This window comes from Rhinolophus hipposideros (assembly GCF_964194185.1).
Source record: "Rhinolophus hipposideros genome assembly, chromosome: 17".
Lineage (NCBI taxonomy): Eukaryota > Metazoa > Chordata > Mammalia > Chiroptera > Rhinolophidae > Rhinolophus > Rhinolophus hipposideros.
The window spans coordinates 42,697,779-42,719,541 of NC_138063.1; the positions used below are offsets into that span (position 1 = coordinate 42,697,779).

Below are 21,763 nucleotides of genomic sequence, written 5' to 3' on the forward strand. Positions count from 1 at the left end.
TTGTCTCTTCATTTTGTTTAACTTTGTGTATTTGTTTCTATGAATAAGGCAAAACCGCTACCTCTCCCAGTCTTTAAGGAGTGGCCTATGTGGAGGTGACCCCTATGTAAACTGTGTGCCAGGCAGCTTTGACAAGCAACTGGAGCTGGAATAGATACAGGGTAGGATGTCCAAGGTTGCTCTGCACTGGAGCTGCCCTGGTGGGATGGATGGAGCTGGAGCAGTCATAGTCACGGGATTTCAGGACACTTCACACTAGGAACAGCCCAGTGGGACGGCAGAAGCTGGGATGGGCACAGGCCAGGGGATCCTGGGACATGCCACACTGAGGCTACCTTTGGAGGAACTATTGAAGCTGGGGGGCCAGGGGCCCAGGGCACACTGAGGCAGCCTTGGCAAGCCAGCTTGAGCACCTGGACAGTGCAGGGCTATGTCCCATGCAGGGCTATAAAGGAGAACGTAAAACATCATGTTTACCAGAACTTCTGATCCTGGAGAGAATTCCACCAGTTCTCCAGTCATTTGGCAGACACTGTAAAAAAATTTATTTACTTCACCTATAGTCTATGTGCCGTATAAACTACTGGATTGTTTGTTTGTTCTGCTGTGCCCGGGGTGGGTGAGTCTATGCATTGGCCCCTCAATGGTTTTCCTTTATACCACAGGACTCAGCATGAGGGTGAGGTTCCCAGTGTTACTGTGTCTCCATCTCATCTACCCTTCTCCATGTGGTCCCCCTATCATTTGTTGTACAAACGCTGTTCAATCAGCCTTTAGTTCTTCTTCAGGAGGAATTGCTTTATATGTAGGTGTATATTTGATGTGTCCATGGGAAGTGGTGAGTTCAGGGTCTTCCTACACCACCAACTTAGACCCTGCCCAAGATTTTTACTTTACATTTAGTCTTCAGCAATTTGGTTATAATGTGTCTGGGTGTGGTTTTCCTTGAGTTTATTCTGTTCTATGTCCACTAAACTCCTTGAATCTTCAAATTAATGTCTTTCACCAAATTTACAAAGTTTTCAGCCATCATTTCCTCAAATATCTTCTGAGCAAATATTTTCACACAGATTTATTTATTGTTATAAATATTAGATTTTTGATGTAGTTCCATAACTCCTTGATGTTCTATTCAATTTTTCCAATCTCTATTCTCTTTGTTTTCAGGTTGGATAATTTCTACTAATCTATCTTCAAGTTCACTGACTCTTTTCTCTGTGATTTTTTTTTATAAAGAATTTTTTTTTTTATTGGGGTAAGAGGAACAGGAATTTATTGGGGAACAGTGTGTACTTCCAGGCCTTTCTTCCCAAGTCAAGTTGTTGTCCTTTCAGTCTTAGTTGTGGAGGGTGCAGCTCAGCTCCAGGTCCAGTTGCCGTTGCGAATTGCAGGGGGTGCAGCCCACCATCCCTTGCAGGAGTCAAACCAGCAACCTTGTGGTTGAGAGGACGCGCTCCAACCAACTGAGCCATCCTGGAGGCAGCTCACCTCAAAGCGCTGTGTTCAATCTTAGTTGCAGGGGGTGCTGCCCACCATCCCTTGGAGGAGTTGAAGAATTGAACTGGCAACCTTGTGGTTGAGAGCCCACTGGCCCATGTGGGAATCGAACCGGCAGCCTTTGGAGTTAGGAGCATGGAGCTCTAACCGCCTGAGCCACCAGGCCGGCCCCTCTCTGTGATCTTTATTCTGCTATTGAACTCATCCAGTAAATTTTATATTATAGAGAGTGTATGTCTTAATATGATTTTATTCATTTTCAAAAATTCAATCTCTTTACTAAGAACTTTTATCTTTCCTTTTATTTTATTCCGTGTGTTTTTTGTATTTTTTTGAACTTTTGGAGCTTATTATAGTATCTGCTTTAAAGTCTTTGTATTACAGGTGGCTGAATGGATAAGAAAACAAGACCCATCTATAGGCTGTCTGCAAGAGACCCACTTCAGATTAAAAGACACAATAGATGGAAAGTAGATGAAAAAAGATATTTCTTGAAAATAGAAATGAAAAAAATCTGGGATAGCAATACTTATATCAGACAAAAAGACTTTAAAACAAAGTCTATAATAAGAGACAAAGAAGGATGTTTCATAATGATAAAGGGATCAATCCAACAAGAGGATATAACCATTGTACACGTTTATGCACCCAATATAGGAGCACCTAAATATTGATGGACATAAAGGGACAGATCAACAGTAATAGAGTAATTTTAGAGGATTTTAACACCCCATTGACATCAATGGATAGCTCATCCAGACAGAATATCAACAAGGACACAACAGCCTTACATGACATATTAGACTAGGTAGATTTAATTGGTATTTTTAGAGTATTTTACCCCAAAGCCACAGAATATACATTTTTTGCAAGTGCACATGGAACAATTTTCAGGATAGACCACATGTTAGGCCACAAAACAAATCTCAATAAATTTAAGAAGATTGACATCATGTCAAGCATCTCCTCTGATCATCATCCTATGAAACTAGAAGTCAATTACTAAAAAAAGAAAGAAGAAAACTAAAAAACACAAACACATGGAGGCTAAATAACATTCTACTAAACAATGAATGGGTTAACAAAGACATCAAGGAAGAAATAAAAAGATACCTTGAGAAAAATAAAAATAAAAACACAATGACCAAACATCTATGGAACACAGCCAAAGCAGTTCTAAGAGAGAAATTCAGAGCAATACAGACCTACTTCAAGAAACAACAAAAATCTCAAATAAATAATCTAATCTTACAGTAAAGGAACAAGAGAAAAGAATAACACAGAAGTACCGGATGGCTCAGTTGGTTAGAGCACAAGCTCTGAACAACAGGGTTGTCAGTTCAATTCCCACATGGGATGGTGTGTTGCGCCTCTTGCAACTAAAGATTGAAAACGGCAACTGGACTTGGAGCTGAGCTGCGCCCTCCACTACTAGATTGAAGGACAACTACTTGTTGCTGATGAGCCATGGGGAAACACACTTTTCCCAAATATTCTGCAATTAAAAAGAAAGAGAAGGAGAAGGAGGAGAAGGAGAAGGAGAAGGAGAAGAAGAAAGAAGGAAGAAAGAAAGAAAGAAAGGAAGGAAGGAAGGAAGGAAGGAAGGAAGGAAGGAAGGAAGGAAGGAAGGAAGAAAGGCAGGAAGGAAGAAAACCAAAAGTGACTAGAAGGAAGAAAATAATAAAGATCATAGAGGATATAGACAAAATAGAGTCTAAAAAAACAATACCAAAGATCAGTGAAACCAAGAGCTGGGTTCTTTGAAAAGATAAACAAAACTGATAAACCTTTAACCAGACTCATCAAGAAAAAAAAGTAAGAGGACCTAAATAAATAAAATCAGATATAAAAGAGGAGACGTGACAACTGACATGCCAGAAATACAAAGGATTATAAGAAAATTATATGCCAACAAACTGGACAATCTGGAAGAAATGGATAAACTCCAGGAAACATACAATCTTCCAATATTGAGTCAAAGAGACAGAAAATCTGAACAGACCCATAACTACTAATGAAATTGAATCTGTAATCAAAAATCTCCCATCAAACAAAAGTCCTGGACCAGATGACTTCACAGGTGAATGTTACCAAACATTCAAAGAAGAATTATTACCTTTTCTTCTTGAACTATTCCAAAAAATTCAAGAGGAGGAAAGACTCTCACTTCACGATGCCACAATTACCCTGATTCCAAAACTGGACAGACACATTTCAGAGATAGAGATTGAGAGATAGAGATAGAGATAGAGATAGATGAGAGAGAGAGAGAGAGAGAGAGAGAGAGAGAGAGAGAGAGAGAGAGAATTATAGGCCAGTGTCCTTGATGAACATAAATACAAAAATACTCAACAAAATATTAGCAAACCAAACTCAGCAATACATTAAAAAGATATACCATGATCAAATGGGATTTATTCCTCAGATGCAGGGTTGGTTCAATATCTGCAAATCACTAATGTAATACACCACATAAACAAAATGAAAAATAAGAATCATATGGTCATATTAATAGATGCAGAAAAAGCATTTGACAAAATCCAACATCCATTTATGATAAAAACTCTCAGCAAAGTAGGAATAAAGGGAACATATCTCAACATAATAAAGGTCATATATGACAAACCCACAACTAACATCATACCCAATGGGGAAAAGCTAAAGGAATTCCCCTTAAGATTAGGAACAAGACAAGGATGTCCACTTTCACAACTTTTATTCAGCATAGTATTGGAAGTCCTAGCCACAGCAATCAGACAAGAAAAAGAAAGAAAAGGCATCCATATTGGAAAGGAAGAAGTAAAACTGTCATTATTTGCAGATGACATGATACTATATTTAGAGAACCCTAAAGGTTCCACCAAAAAACTATTAGAACTGATAAATGGATTCAGTAAAGTAGCAGGATACAAAATTAATATTCAGAAATTAGTTGCATTTTTATACACCAATAATAAACTATCAGAGAGAAATTAATAAAACAATTCCATTTACAATTGCATTAAGAAAAACAAAATACTTAGGAATAAATTTAACCAAAGAGATAAGGACCTGCACTCAGAAAATTATAAAACATTGAACAAAGAAATTGAAGAAGATACAAATAAATGAAAGCCTATACCATGCTGATGGATAGGAAGAATTATTAATAATATAGGTAAAATGTCCATATTACCCAAAACAATCTATAGATTCAATGCAATCTTTATCAAAGTACCAGTGGCATTTTTCACAGATATAGAACAAATAATTTTTTAAAATTATATGGAACCACAAAAGACCCCAAATGGATGCAGGAACCTTGAGAAAGTAGAACAATGTGAAGGTATCATGCTACCTAATGTCAAACGACAAGCAAGGTCTGACAATAATTTCGCAAACTTGTTGCAATGATGTTTCTAACCTTTTTTGATATCAGAGGGATTATTCATTATGAATTGGTACCAACTGGACAAACAGTTAACCAAGTTTACTATTTAGAAGTGCTGAAAAGGCTGCATGAAAAGTGCACCAGATCACACGGCACTGTCTGTGAGGGAGTTTTTAGCCAGTAGACAAATAACTGTATTGGAACACCCTCCCTACTCACCTGATCTGGCCCCCAATGGCTTCTTTCTTTACCTGAAGATAAAGGAAATATTGAAAGGATCACATTTTGAAGCCATTCAGGACATCAAGGGTAATACGATGACAGCTCTGATGGCCATTCCCGAAAAAGAGTTCCAAAATTGCTTTGAAGGGTTGACTAGGCACTGGCACTGGTGCATAGGTTCTCAAGGGGAGTATTTTGAAGGTGACCATAGTGATATTCAGCAATGAGGTATGTAGCACTTTTTCTCGGATGAGTTCGCGAACTTAATTGTCCAACCTTGTATACTACACGGCTATGGTAATCAAAACAGCATTATACTGGCATAAAAACAGACGCATAGATCAATGGAATTGAATAGAGAGCCCAAAAGTAAACCCACACCTATATTGTCAATTAATCTAAGACAAAGGAGGCAAGCATATATGTTGGGTAAAGACAGTCTATTCAATAAATGATGTTGGGAAAACTGGACAGATAGATGCCAAAAAAAAAGAAGAAAATAAACTAAATCACCTTCTTACACCATATACAAGAATAAACTCAAAATAAATTATAGACTTAAATGTTAAGACCTGAAACCTAAACCTCCTTTAAGAAATTATGCGCAGCATACACTCTGACACTGCTCTTAGTAATTTTTTTTGGATATATCTCTTCAGGCATGGGAAACAAACAAACAAACAAAATAAACAAATGGGACTACATCAAACTAAAAAGTTTTGTGGAGCAAAGGAAACCATCAACAAAACAAAAAGACAACCTAATGAATAGGAGGAGATATTTGCCAATGATACATCTGATAGGGGTTAATATCCACAATTTATGAAGAACTCATACAACTCAACACCAAAAAATCAAACAATTCGACTAACAAATGTGCAGAGAACCTGAATAGACATTTCTCTAAGAAGACATACAGATGGCCAATAGACATTTGAAAACATGCTCAACAGCACTAATCACCAGCAATGCAAATTAAAAGCACAATGAGATATTACCTGAAACCTGTCAGAACGGCTATTATCAATAAATCAAGAAAGAAGTAGGGTGAGGATGTAAAGAAAACCGTCATGCACTCTTGGTGGGATTGCAAATTGGTGCAGCCACTATGGAAAACATTATGGAGTCTCCTCAAAAAATTAAAAATAGAGCTACCTTATGATCCAGCAATTCCACTTCTGGATATTTGGCAGAAGAAATCCAAAACACTAATTCGAAAAGATACATGCATCCCTATGTTTGTTGTAGCATTATTTACAGTAGCCAAGATATAGAAGCAACCTAAGTGTTTATCAATAAACGATTGGATAAAGAAGAATGGTACATATATACAATGGAATATTACTCAGCCATAAAAAAGAATGAAATCTTTCCATTTGTGACATGAATGGACCTAGAGGGTACTATGCTAAGTGAAATAAGTCAGACAGAGAAAAACAAATACCATATGATTTCACTTACATGTGGAATCTAACAAACATACGAAACAGAAACAGACTAAAAAATACAGAGAACAAACTGATGGTTATCAGATGGGAGGGCAGTTGGAGGGCTGGGTAAAAAGGGGGAAAGGATTAAAAAGTACAAATTGGCAGTTACGAAATAGTCATGGAGATATAAAGTACAGCACCGAGAGTATAATCAATAATTTTGTAATAACCGTATATGGTGTCAGGTGAGTACTAGGCTTATGGAGGGCAGGGGGCACGTCACTCCATAAATTATATAAATGTCTAACCAGTATGCTGTACTCCTGAAGCTAAGATAATATTGAATGTCAGCTGTAATTTTAAAAAAATTAAAATTAATAAAGCTATTAATAGTCTGTTTTATAATTTCTACATCTGTGACATCTTGGGATTGTCATATGTTGGTTGTGTTTTCCCTTGATAATTGGTCACATTATCCTTGTTCTCTGCTTGTCAAATATTTTGGATTACATTCTGGAATTTTTGAATATTGAATTGTATAGATATGAATCTTGTTAAAAAATTTTAAGGGATGTTATTATTATTATCATTATTGTTATCATTATTACTTCTTTAGCAAGTGATCAACTCAGTTTCCGACTGCAAGTTTTAAAAATCACTTTCTAGACGGTGGGCAAGTCCTGTGGGCGTGCAGCGTCCTCCAACGCATCGGGAAGCGAGCAGATTCTACGCGCTCCCGGGGACTAGAGTGGAAGCCATGACGGATTCCCGGCGCGACTCGGCCTCTAGCTGCTGGGCCACCTGCACCAACTTCTGGAGCACCCAAAAGGGCGTTCTTCTGTTTGCTGAGATTATAGTCTGCTTGGTGATTCTGATATGCTTCAGTATCTCAGCGCCAAAATACTCCTCCCTTTCAGTGGCTGAGGAAATCGTTGCTGTGTTTTTCTTGGTCCTCTACTCGTGTAACCTGCACACCAAGATAACTATTGTCAACTGGCCCTGGTGTGATTTCTTCCGATCCTTCATAGCAGCGATACTTTTCCTGATCACCTCCATTGTTGTCCTTATTGAGAGAGGAAACTTCTCCACAGTCCTCGCAGGGGTACTGGGCCTAATCGCTTCAGGCATCTTTACTTATGATGCCTCTGTCACCTTCCCCTTGCAATAATAAAGACAAATAGCAGATGGCTCCTTATAGTGTATTTCCTTCATTTCTCTCTGCAACTTGCAAATAAGTCCTTCATTGAATTAACTCCTTTCCACCTTTATAGCACTCGCAGCCCCCTATTGAAGTAAAAATGCCTTTATCGGTATAATTTGTACTCCAGACTGCCAGTCAACCCTCCTGGGTGTGGCTAACTTTATGGGTGTGCTGTAAGTCCCCCTTGTGCAGTATCCAAAAGGAGACACCAGTTCTACCTAGACGATGTCCCCACTTAAGCCACAAAATGAGTCAGGAAGGCAGATTAGATTTCACAGCTCTCGGTTGTGACCCACTCCAAATAATCTCCTGGGTGCGTGTGTGTGTGGGGGGGGTTGATTCAGTGGAGGGATAAACAAATAATAAACAGATTGTTTGAACAACAACAACAAAATCAGTTTCTGTGAGCAGTGGTCCAATCTCAGTTCAGTTATTAAACCTTGTTGATGCTGCTTTGAGTCTATTCAACACATACATCTCTAAAAGATTAGTCCGAGGCAGTTGATGGTTTAAATCTTAGTTCAATTCTCAAAACTTGCTGTGCTGCTTTGGGTCTATCTCACGCTCAGGCAGCTCAAGGGTAAATTGGGGGCTTGTGTAGTTTCTTTCACAAGGCTGAGACATCCTTTCTTCCAGCTCACCTCTCTCCAGGATTCCGCCTACACTCTCTGCCCTACAGAGTCACCATTCCTGTTTTTCTGATCAAAAAGAGGTTTCTTTTAGAGTTTTGACTGCTTGTATAACTGCTGCTGAGCAGTTCTGCAGTTGGGGCCCTTGGGGCAAAGCCATAGGAGAAAAGAGGGAAAAATGGAAAACTCATTCTCAAATGTATTGCCTCTTCAAGTTTTGACCACACCACAATGGGCCCCATTTTATTTCCCTTTAACAGTCCTCAGGTAATTGTTTTTGTGTGTTTTGCCCAGAGTTTTTAGTTGTAATCAGGAGGCTAGGTAGGCTATAATGGATATACTCTATTTTGGTCAGTATTGGAAGCTATATCCTGATATTTGATGCCAGAAAAAAAATTTTTAAGGATGTTTGTAAGTATATGAGAAATTAATATGATGGAAGACTGAGATCTTAGAGATCACACCTAATGGAACTCCCTCAGTAGTTGCCTGGGGTAGGAATGGATAAGAGTGCTAAGAATAGACAACAACAATCAAATGCATCCCTAAAATAACTGACCGAAGTCAGAACTCAAGCATTCTAGTTATGCTGAGATGTCTCGATGCCCTTTCTCATACTCTTCTTTAGCCTTGCACAAATATCCTTTATTGATGTCTACGATAGTGATTTAGAAATTATGCTACTCTGAGCTCTAGGTATTCCATGAACCCCTTTCAGGGCCAAAAGTGGCTGGACTCTGGTGCTAATCCCTCCTTCAATTAGAGCAGCCCACTTGTACTTGTTTTTCATATTGGACTATGTCGTAAGATCTCATAAAATTAAGATTTACATTGGTAAAAGAAAAATCATAGAAAGCCACCAGTTTATAGTAAAGAGCCTGGGAGTGATCAGCAGTAGCCGTATATGATGGTGCTTTCCGACTCTTCTCCACTGATGCTTGTAAAATAGCTGAGATACTCTACATAGGAAATACTGAGGACTTTTCGGGGACTGCCTGGGGCCCTAGGGAAGGTTCAGAGCAGTAAAAGTGTTTGTTTCTGCTCCCCTAATTTAAAGTGCTTGTCAAAATATTGGGAAATGCAACATTAGCTGGTTTTTTTTTTTAAATCAGTTTTTGTGCTGCACTCCCTCACTGCCAGAGCAAACAGCTTTGCTTGATGACTTAATTTTCAAACCAAGATGATAGTGACCTGTTTTACCCCTTTGGAGAATATTTGTTTTTTATGAGGCTCCTAAGAATGTCAAGTACTTAACACGAAGAAATTGTCATAATACTTGCATTTGAGGTATCAGGCTAGTGGAGGAAGAGACTCTTCCTTACATGTCTTACAACACTCAGGTTATATAAAGTAAGTTAAACAAACAATCTTGGACCCACACTTTAGGGTTAGGATGATGGCTGAGTAACAGTAGCACTTAATAGTTCTTCTCCCAACCTTCCGTTGAATTTTTTGGATATATATGTCCTATGCATGTATTAAATGTTCAAAAAATAATTATGCAAATTTACAGACTATGGATTGGAACAAGACATGCTTCTCAACCTCTGTTAGTACTTAAATTCACTGTACCGGTATGATGCTGAAGTTGCTATATTTGGCTTATGTGCAGGGAGAAGTAGAAAACAATCAGTTTACAAACATAGGGAGAAGAATAAAGTAGATCCACAAAGAAGCAAAGATGAGGACCATTTAGGCCTGGAAAGACTTGAGAGAGCATCACTTGTTCATCAGAGGTTAGCAACTCCTGATTTCAGTCCCTCTTGATGCCCAGCTAGACTTTCTGCTCTTGACTAAATTGGCTTAAGTTGGTTTCTGTTTCTTGCAACAACCATAACAATACACCTAAAACCTTGGCAATGGTTATAAATACAAATAGGAAAATCCTAAAGAAACTATTAGAAAAAAGAAGTCAACTGTATATTAGAATGTGTGTGTGTGTGTGTGTGTGTGTGTGTGTGTGTGTGTATCTCCAGGAATATAGGTAACATAATATTAGAAACTTTATATGATATATATATATACATATATATATATAATCAATAACTTATGTATTAATGAAACAAAAGCTATAAAATAACCTCAACATATACCAAAAAAGCACTTGATAATATATGACAACCTTCATTCTTAACAAAGTTAAAAAACCAGATTGCCTAGATGATTTTATAGGTGATTCTGACAAAGGTTTAAATGTAGTGAGAAAATTACTCTGTTTCAATTCTGTTTATAATCTGATTACTTCCAGGAGAAAGTTCAGTTTGGTGAATGAGTATATAGTGAGTATATATCATTGGCAGGAGACTCAGAGCCTTAAGCAAGTAACAGTAAGTAAACAGAATTTTATAACATTGTTTTGTGTTACTTTGTTTATTTTTATGGTTATCTTTCATTTATGGGAAGTGATTCTGTTTCTCCATCTTCTATAATGGTAAAAGGTTTCTTTTTAAACGAAATTTACAACTAAAAAGCGACACAATTTAAGAAAAATGTTAAGTAAATAAAAACACATGTAGAAATTAAGTTAGCATTTAACTGAGGTTATTACATTAGTGAATGGAAAGATACTGTCTTAACATGATAGAGTATTCATTTTAATCAAAAGTTAATACCATGCTCAAAAATGAATTATCTCTATGGAAAACTGGCAAAGGACAAGTATGCTTGTCATCTACCTAAATTGCTCTGGCTAAGTCACTGAGACCTGAAATAGATGTGAGATGTGATTACTGCTGAGAAAGAAACCAAATCATCATTATTTAGAAATTTGTGATATTTTATCAAGTCTATGCTTTGCACTTTTTCACATTTTAACCTCTCCGAAATTGAGATACATCCTAGAATCAGTGATTTGTTACAGTTTGTTAGTGTCTCCTCCTTTAGATAGTATGTAAAATAATTACCTATCTTATATTTAATAATAATGATGTCTTTCACTCAATGAAACATGGTACTTATCAATATACTGGGGGTGCCAAAAAAATGTATACAAGTGGACACTTTGATCAACGTTGCCGAAGCAGTAGTTCACCATAATCAGAAGTGTCTGGATGCCGATGGTATTTATTGAGTATTACAATTTTACTAGTTTTTTCCTTTCTTAAAATGTGTGCACATTTTTTCAGCACCCTCTGTATATTTAAGAATTTCAAAACAATTAAGACAATTTTATGGGTTGTTTGGTGGCTCAGGCAGTTAGAGCTCCATGCTCATAACTCCGAAGGCTGCTGGTTTGATTCCCAAATGGGCCAGTGGGCCCTCAACCCACAAGGTTGCCAGTTCAATTCCTCGAGTCCCGCAAGGGATGGTGGGCTCCGCCTCCCTGCAACTAAGATTGAACCTGGCACCTTGAGCTGAGCTGCCACTAAGCTCCCAGGTGGCTCAGTTGGTTGGAGTGCGGGTTCTCAACTACGAGGTTGCCAAATCGATTCCTCGAGTCCCACAAGGGATGGTGGGCTATTCCCCCTACAACTAGCAACGGCAACTGGACCTGGAGCTGAGCTGCGCCATCCACAACTAAGATGGAAAGGACAACAACTTGACTTGGAAAAAGAAAAAGTCCTGGAAGTACACACTGTTCCCCAATAAAAGTCCTGTTCCCCTTCCCCAATAAAATCTTTAAAAAAAAGAAAAGGAAAAAAAAATTGTATTGACCCAATAGCAGTTCAGTAAAATGGCTGGGTAAAAGATGCTAAATATATCATAATCAATAATATTCCTTTGTAACAAAAATCATGAAATAATCAAAACAAAGGTCCTAGTCAGGATGGCAACTAAAATTTTAGAATACCCAGAAATAATCTCAGTGAGAAATATGTATAGTCAAGATGATAAAATCTATAAAACTTTGTCAAAACACATATTTTAAAAATTCTAAGTAAAAGTTACTTAATTTTTGATTGGGAAGATGGACTATCATAAAGATTTTCTTTTCAAATTAAGTTATAAGTTCAAAATATTTTCAGTTAAAATAGCAATGGAATACAGAGGAGTGTGGAGGTACTTCAAAAGTTATTCTAAAAATCATATGTAAGACTAACTGGTTAAAATAGCTTAGGAACTTATTTTAAAAGAAAACTAACAGAGGAGGAATGGTTTTTCTGGGCTATTAAAACATACCACATAACTATAGTTCTATTATTAAACTAGTGGAATAAATATATCTAAAATGGAATACAATAGTTCAGAAATAAATGCAATTTTGTATCACAATTAACATATGATATTAAAAATAGCATAATAAAAAAGAAAATAGCATAATCAATAGAGACAAGTTTATTTAATAAATGATGTTGACAGACTTATTTAGCTATTTGAAAAAATATAGTTAGATTCTCATCTTATTCAATATATCAAAATACATGTCTATTGGAATTTTTTTAAAAAAAAGAAAAAACAATAAGCCATGGTGGGGGTAGGGGAAGGGGACAAAAAAAAATAGAACAATATATCAAACTTTTGAAAGGCAGAAGGACTTTCTAAACATAAAAATAATAAAAGAAATTCTTTAAAAAGTCACAGATTTGACAGAATTGTTTAAAAATAAACATTTTGATTGTCAAAATACACTCAAAATATTAAATAAAGAAAAACAGGAATTTTTTTTTCAATTATAAAACAAAGGTTAGTATCCTTAAAACATACGTATATATACATACATATATATGTGCGCACACACATGCACATATATGACAAGTTAGCAAACTTATCCTAGAAAAAGTGCTACATACTTCATTGCTCAATATCACTACAGTTGAAGTACTCCCCTTGCCAGTGCCTAGTCCACCCTTCAAAGCAATTTTGGAACTCTTTTTCTGGAATGGCCATCAGAGCTGTCGTCATATTACCCTTGATGTCCTGAATGTCATCAAAATGTCTCCTTTCAACATTTCCTTTATCTTAAGGTAAAGAAAGAAGTCATTGGGGGCCAGATCAGGTGAGTAGGGAGGGTGTTCCACTATAGTTATTTGTTTATTGGCTAAAAGCTCCCTCACAGACTATGTCATGTGAACTGGTGCATTGTTGTGATACAAGAGTCAGGAATTGTTGGTAAAAAGTTCAGGTCATCTAACTTTTTCAAGCAGCCTTTTCAGCACTTCCAAATAGTAAACTTGGTTAACTGTTTGTCCAGTTGGTACAAATTCATAATGAATAATCCCTCTGATATCAAAAAAGGTTAGCAACATCATTGCAACCAGTTTGTGAACTTAACTGTCAGAAGTTGTGTGTGTTTGTGTGTGTATACACACGCTTGTATAATTTGCTCATGCAAATCAATAAGAAAAAGACCCAGTTGATAAATAGGCACAGATGATAAATTAATTCATAGAAAAAGAAAAACAACTAGTTAACAAACATAGAGTAAAATACACAACCTTGTAGCAATCAAGGACGCACATTAATACAACAATGAGATAAGATGTTAATAATGACACCCAGTGCTGGAGAGTATGATGTAAAAAGGGGCATAAACATAGTGGGAATGTAAACTTGCATTGCTATCTTGAAAAACAATTAGGCAAAAGCATTAAAAAGTGTTTAAAATGCTTTGACCCACTTCCGAGAATCATTTCTAAGGAAATAATTCTCAAGGAAAAACTGTATACATAAAAATGTTCATAGTAGCACTATTTATAGGATGAACACAGTAATGGTTAAATGAGCTATGGTAAACTTTTGGAACGGAATATTATGCAGGTGTTAAAAGTTATGTTTAAGGAAAAGTTTATATAATTATATAAGCTGAAAAAAAGTATACAAGAATTATACACATCATGTATAATCCTTTTGCAATAGAAAACAATTAAAAGAAAAACTTGGAGTTTTTCAATAGTGAGTGGTGGGAATGTGGGTGATTTTTGGTCTCTGTTTTACTTTTCCTCATTTTCTACAGTTTGAAAAATAAGCATGTACTATTTTTATACTGAAAAGAAAAATATGATTATTGCTTTTAAAGTCCTAGCCTGTGACCTAGGGCATGTATAAAGCAGCAATGACAAGAACACATAAACAAAAACAAATGTATAAATTCAACTAGCAGACTATTTACACTGCAAATAAAAACGGGTAAAAGTGCATAAAGTGTCCCGGTTAAGAAAGAATACGTAGAGTGTATATGGGTAATACTTACATGTTGATGGTTGGGTGTGGGATCAGTGACTCTTCCAGTTACAGAGATTTTAGGGAAGCTGTTATACTTCAGGAGGTTTTTGAATGATGGAAGGGAGGGAAAAATGGTGAAATGCCAGAAACAGACATTTTTCTGTTTGCAGGTGTTTCGTTGGTATGGAAGTCTTAAAGTTGGGACTGAGATTAGTAACAAATGTTGTGATGAATGAAAAAAGGGAAGTAGATATTGGGTAAAGAGCCAGTGACTGCCAAAAAAGGCAATTCACCAATTAAGGGCCCTAAAGAGGAAGATGTAAGAACCTAAAAAGCAATGGGTCAGAGAGCACTTTTAGCCTTGGAACTCAGTGGAGTGGTGCTGGGTCGGATGGGGAAATTTGGATAGGAGACTGTTGCAACAAATGAGAGAGTATGTGACCAACTATGTGTTTTTGTTATTATCTCCTTAATCTGGGTTTCCCTCTCTTGCTTTGGTCACACATCCAAACCAAGGGCTGGGGGCACAAACATAACAGTCCTTACACTTGGAATAGATTGTAATATTAGTCATTTGCATGCTTGGGTATGTGAGTGTGGTAACAGTAGGGTCCCCAAAATGGCAATGGCATAGAGCAGGGAAGTAGTTGTTTTACAGAAATCTGTTTCTCTATTCTGTTTCTAGGGTCAATGCAAGTATTTTTGCAGTTGAATGGAACAGCAGCTTCTAAGAAATAAAAAACAGATGTTAGAGGAAGGCATTCCAGGCTGAGTCAGGAGAAGGCCTTCAGGGCACACTGTGCTCAAGTTTGCCTTATTCTTTCCTTGCTGTAGTCTTGATAGTTGCAGGCATCACTAACTCTGTTTTAGTGGCACCAACGCTGTAGTAGATCTAAAAAGTCAAAATACACTGACTCCCAAGCCTGAATGTCCTGTGGAAAGAAAAGAAATGCTTGGCTGAATTTAAAAGGAGTGCTCTTACGTAAAGGAACATATTCTACCTGATTCACTTCTCAGATGTAGAAAAATATGTACGTATAAACTATTTTGGGGTAAATATTAATCATACAAAACCAACCTCTTAAAACAGAAGTGAACCTAAATTTTCACAACTTTCTGTTTACTAAAGTTGTTCAGAATCAAAGGAAGTTGCTCTACATTAAAAAAAAAATTAATGCCTTTTGGAAAGTTCTGGTAAACAGAGTAAGTACTTTCTAGCTAAAGTTTCTATAGGAACTTAGCCACATCACATTCTTAACACATTTGTGGTATGCATTTTTGAAATTACATGCAATTTATGGCACTGGATTACAATTGATATGCAATTTACAGTATGTACCTGAATTTTTGGAATATTCTTTAGACAGAATAGACCTGACTATGCACCAAACGAGAAAATATAAAAATGCATGTAAAAATGTGTTTATATGGGAATTTGATAACTTTATAATAATTTTTTAAATCTGGAAGCATTCCTTAATTAAAAAAATATTTTACATTTGTTTTATACAAACTTTTGTGAAGACAGTAAACATGAGTTAATTTGTCATTTCTTTACAATGCTCCATGTGGACAGCTTTCATCTATAGAGGTTAATATTAAAAAGTATAAAAGTTACTCTCAATATGTATTTATATACATACTTTATATGAATAATTCTTTTCCTGAAATCCAACTGCTTCATTTATCTTTTGCTGAGAAATTACCCCAAAACTCATTGGCTCAAAGTAACAACCATTTTATTATTTACTCATGAGTACGCAGTGCTTGGGGGGATTAGCTTGTTTCTGTTCCTTGTAGCATCATTTTGGGTGTTTCAAATGGCTAGGGGCTGCTGGAATGGCTCAATCTTGGTCATAAATCTGGGGTCTCTGTTTTCAAGGTCTGCTGGATTCCCCAGTCGTCTTCTATGTGACCTCTTCATGTGGTTAGTTAGCTTAGATTTCCTCACACCACGGTAATCTTAATTTAGTCGGACTTCGCACAGTACTGAATGGTTAGTTGCCAGGCAAACTCTAAAGTTTAGGCCTGATGCTGACGCAGTGCCATTTTTGCTGCATTATGTTGGTTAAAGCAGGTCACAAGGCCCCAGCCCAGATTCAACATAGGGAGGAATTCCATAAGAACATGTATGCTGGGAGATATGGTTATTGGTTGCCATCTTTGGAGGCTAGCTACCACATCAATGCTTATGAAAGAAATACCATAAACATTAAACTAATTTCTATTTCCTACCAAATAACCAAAAGCAAGGAAGGCTCAACTTAATTATCTTTCACTATACACAAGTCTACATCCAAATCTTTCTTATTTTGCCATAATCTTTCCCAAATACGCCTCATTCAAATTATTTCAGTATTGCAGTCTCTTCATTAGGTCCTAGAATGCGTCTCATCGAATTAAACATTTCCAGACGTTTGAATTCCAAAACCAGAAAAATTAAGATATAACTAACTTAATCTATATATTTGCAGAGTGCCAACTTTGTAGTTTTAAAATTTCTGAGTAAGAACAATAAAGTCCGTACCATTTACTATTACTCTTTCTTCTTAAAAGAAAGTCCATTTAATTTTTTTAAAAAAAGTAGTAAAGAGAATTTCAGACTGAAGAGCAGTCTTAAATTAGAACTGCTTACTTTATGAAAACATATAGTAATAGTAATATGTCTTTATTCTTCTAATTTTGGCTCTCGTCAGAAAAAACTCCATCAAGAACTGCCACTGTTTCTTGGACCTAGTGTTTGGGAACCTCTAGTGAAGTCACTGTTACTGAACATTGTTAAGGTCCTTTTTATTCTGAACCTTGGTAAAATCATTTCACATCTTTCCCTAAGGACTATAATCATACTGATCACATTGCAAATTTTATAATTCCTTCTTTTACATGGAATCATTTAAATCTATGCTAATGTAAATAATACTATTATGAAATACTTGTTATTGTATAAGGATTGGATAGTGTTAGTATACTCAGCACTTACAAGTGGGGAAATTGAAGTCAGACTACTTCTGTTCCAATCTGGGTCTGTCATAACCTTTAGCAAAAAACATATCTTTCTGTACCTCAGTTTCCCTAGCTGTGATGTAGGTATAATCATAGAAGAGATCTCTTGAAGTTTTAATAAAGACTATGTATAAACTACATGGATTAGAGCTTAGCACATGGTAAGCACTCAGTTTGTAAAATTAATATTACATTTTTATTATATTTATACATGATAGCAATATTTTGCAATTGACTTAGGATCTCAATATATATCTTATTGATGATCTCAAATAGCCACAGTGCTTTTGAAAAGATTAGTCACAATTAGACAATATAATTTTAAAGTAGGAAGGAACTTGAACGTCATATGATTCTACCATAATACAGGTGAGAACTTTTCTATTTAAAAACAAAACCAAACATTGATACAGAGCCCAGACAACTAGTGAGGGGTCACAATCATCAGATTAACCTTGCAGATGAGTAATATATATCCCACATATTTTTCTAGTAACTTTGCCAGATTGGTTTTCAGTCTCACTTACATTTATCAGTGCCACTCATGTTATTGTCGTAGCTACCTGCACTTTTTCGTGTGTCCAAATGGAAAGCAACATAATGCTCATAATCTCTGAGAAACAACAAAATTCCTAAGAATACCTAAAAATGGTATTAAAAAAGGACAAACAGTGTTTAGGAAATTTAGGGCAACTGCCAGATTTATTTTAAGCCCTATGCTTAAAAATAAATTTAATTCACATGACTGGTTTAAAACACTGGAGCCAAGAAAAGTCATTGCAAAAGCATCTAATGAAATACCTGAATTTTGTCTAGCTGTTGCTTTGGTACAATTTTTGTGAACTTACTTCCTATCTTGATTTACACAGTGGATTTTATATCTAAGTATTCCTTGAAAATAGAATAGTTGTTTTTCAAACAACCTAACATTTTCCTAACCTCTGACTCACATCAGAAAATTGGTGGACTGTTCACATACTATATAAAGCCTTTTTATGTAGAAATAAAATTGGTTTTATCTGTAGCATTTTCCAGTGTGGGGTAAAACATCTACGTTTTCTATTTCTAGCAACCCTTAATTTGACCTTTGAGCAAAATTATGATTGATTACAAATAAATTAAGGTAGATTACCTACTGAAAGCAGTGAAGAACATTATCAGCAGGTTGAGTAACAAGTCTTTCATGCTCTCTCACACCACATTCAATGAAGCAATTGAATTAGGAGGAAATGCCTATTATTTACATGTTCTATCTACATTAGTTCTCGTAAAATCACAATTCTAAGTTCCACTGAACGTTTTGAAATTGAAACGGGAAGATTATACATCAAGAAGAGAACTACAATGGGAGTGTTAATGGTGTAGAACTAGTAGTATGAATAGCTTAAAAATAATAATTTTTTTTTCTATGAGATTTTCTTTTAAACTAAACTGAGCTTGGCTTCTATGGACTATTATCTTCCGGAGTGATTATTTTAATGCTCCCCTGACACACACGCTCGGTTTAAGAGGGCTGAGTACTGCATTGCTTTGTAATTTTCCCATGGAATCATAGACGAGTTAAACGTTGTGGGGTTCATGGAGGACCGACGACGAGGTACCCCAAACCCCGTGGATGCTAAAATACTGGTGCTTGCAAGCAAAACGGCGTCCTGCCTAAAAAAACAAAAACAAACAAACCTGTCTCCAAAATAACAACAAGCACCCTTTCTTTCTTGTCAGAATTCTCCAGACGGCTGCAGCCCAGAAGAAGCAGAGCTCGGGCAGCGGCCCCGCCCGGACCTCCACGGCAGCTCTGGAGCCCTGTGTGGTTCCTCCAAAGCCTGCCAGGGCAAGGGCTGCGCCGCCGGCCGCACCCTGTCGGCTCCTCCCCGCGGCCAGCCTTCCCAGTCGGTCTGCGAGGCCAAGGGCGCGCCCCGCCCTCCGTCCCACCCCGCCCCGCTCCGCCCCGCCCTGCGGAGGCGCCGGCGTGTGCGCGCGCGCGCGCGGGCGCGCGGGGCCGGTCCGGTTCCCCTTCCGAACGTCCGCGCCCCGCATGCGCAGTCCGTGCCGGCGGTCTCCGTTTGTTTGAACAGGAAGGCGGACATATTAGTCCCTCACGGCCCCCCTCGCCCCACCCCCCCAGGCATTCGCCGTCGCCACTCGCCCTTTCCGCAGCCGGGGCCGCAGCGCGTCCCAGAAGCTCCCGCATCAGCAGCCGCCCGGACCCGCCTCGTCTTCCTCGCTGCTCGCTCTCCAGCCTTTCCTAAGTCTCCATCGGGCACCGACCTCGCCCTGCCCCGCCGGACACCGCGGCAGACGCCCCAGCAGCGACCGGACAAAATGGGAAAGTGAGACTATTCCGCGGGGACCAGCACTTGGTGGAGACGAATCGGGGCGTCGGCCCGGGCCAAGCAGAGCCAGGGATGCGGGGATAGACCGCCTCCAGCGCTTGAGAGCGGAGCGGGCCCGGCCCGTGGCCCTAGCGGCGGCTGCGGCAGCTGGCACAGCTCCGCACCCGCCCTTCGAGTTCGCCTTTCCTCTTCTCCCTCCCCTGCTGCCCGGAGGAGTCTCCACCCTGCTTCTCTTTCTCTCCCCGCTCCTGCCCATCTCGGGCCCGGGAATCCTCCATGGCGAAGGCGGCGGGGGCCCGCTAGGCTGAAGCACCTCTCCGGAGCGACGAGGCTGGTGGCAACGGCGCTGTCGGCTGTCGTGAGGGGCTGCCGGGTGGGATGCGACTTTGGGCGTACGAGCGGCTGTGGGTCGCAGTTGTCCCCGGCCCGGGGTTTGGGGAGCGGAGATCCCCTCAGTGAGGGGGCAGAGGGGGAACCGGGCGCACCTGGTGACCCTGAGGTTCCGGCTCCTCCGCCCCGCGGCCGCTAACCCACCGCGGGAGGAAGTTGGTTGAAATTGCTTTCCGCTGCTGGTGCTGCTGGTACGAGGATATCGTCACTGTAGCGGCAACATGTCGACTGGGGACAGTTTTGAGACTCGGTTTGAAAAAATCGACAACCTGCTGCGGGATCCCAAATCGGAAGTGAATTCGGATTGTTTGCTGGTAAGTAGCGCAGTTCTCTGTTGCTGGGGTCTGTGCTTCTGCACGTATTTGCCTTCCTCTCTTGCTTGCAGTCTAGTTATCGGCAAAAGAAAGTTTCAGGCGTGCATAATCTTGGATAACACCAAAATCTGTTGTTTTTTCCCCGAAGCATCGTGGAGTACTACTGAACTCTCATGCCGTGGCCCTGTTTGTCATTGGACGGACCGTACTCACCACTGTCGTTCATCATTACACACAAGATACTTATAAACCTCTCTGGCAGGCATCATATACAAAGTTACCACGTCAGAGTTATTACTACATATATAGAGTTTGTTGAATGGAGATTTTAGTAATACTAATCTTTGTGATCGGTTTGACGGTATTATTGGAAAGACTACGTTTCATTTACAGCGATTTAGCTCCTGTAAATCGGTTTAGTTTTTAGACTGGGCAGTGACAACAGAGAATCGATATTGAGGAAGTGATTTTTAAGCCAAAATGTCACAGGTGAACTGAGTTTGAAGGAACTTTTTGCTGGACTATGACGTGTAAAATCCCAGGGAAACTGATGATAGGTAATCACAATACTAACGTCTTTTACGATACTATTGGTTTACAAAAGTACTGCGCAGATATTTTATTTGCCTTTTTTGGTGGTGGTGTGCTTAACATTGTCACTTTTAAAACATTCTAAAGAAGTGTTTATGATATGAAAGGACAAAATTCTATTTTAAAAATTCATCAGTGATTTGATGGCATAGTAGACAGACTGGAGTTTTTAAGTTTTATCAGTTTCCTCCAATGCCAATAGTTGCAAACTGTAAGCGAGTTTCTCCTTTTACTTTACAGATCAACTAAAAGTTATATAAGAATTCTATTTTAGTCCAGACAAAACCACATAATCTCTAAAGTTGCAGGGAAAATGTGTATGGATAGTAATTTAGAGCCTCCTCAGAATCAGTGTTAGATGTGCACAATATTTGGAATTAAGATTAAGTGAACAAAGTACTGTTACACCATTCAGAGAAATTAATATCATTTGAAATCTCTTGAATCAGGAAAATTATGTAGTTTAAAATTAACATGCATTTTATTTTAGTCTACATACCTCTATATATTTTAAATGTGTATGGTTTTACAAGAAAATTTTTCCCCCTAAAGGCTTTCAAAATTACTCTAAACATCCTTGACTATGAAATGAGTCTGGTGAATCGTATGCTTGAAATGTGTACCCCACATTGTGGGTGCTCTTCAGATTGAAAAACAGAAAGGAGGGTTGATGCTTAATAC

The 21,763-nt window shown here is 38.2% G+C and overlaps 1 protein-coding gene and 1 long non-coding RNA gene across 6 annotated transcripts in view; one reads left to right on the plus strand and one right to left on the minus strand.

Annotated features, from left to right (window-relative positions):
• Positions 1-19,313, minus strand: part of LOC308510007 — a 40,779-nt gene extending 21,466 nt beyond the window's left edge. The window contains exons 1-2 of the long non-coding RNA XR_013995285.1: positions 19,135-19,313; positions 14,480-15,383 (exon numbers count right to left, since the gene is read on the minus strand). This is a non-coding gene — a long non-coding RNA (uncharacterized lncRNA). The remainder of the gene's footprint in view (positions 1-14,479; positions 15,384-19,134) is intronic.
• A 187-nt stretch (positions 19,314-19,500) lies between these two features.
• The window catches only part of ROCK1 (Rho associated coiled-coil containing protein kinase 1), a 149,219-nt gene continuing 146,956 nt past the window's right edge, over positions 19,501-21,763 (plus strand). For 4 of the 5 annotated variants that reach the window (XR_013995286.1, XR_013995287.1, XM_081078778.1 and 1 more), the window contains exon 1: positions 19,501-20,491. Coding sequence is in view for 2 of the 5 variants with exons in the window: in XM_081078778.1 (XP_080934904.1) it covers positions 20,399-20,491 (93 nt within the window). In the remaining 3 variants the exon portion in view is untranslated. The remainder of the gene's footprint in view (positions 20,492-21,763) is intronic. The other variant, XM_081078779.1, reaches the window with a different exon arrangement.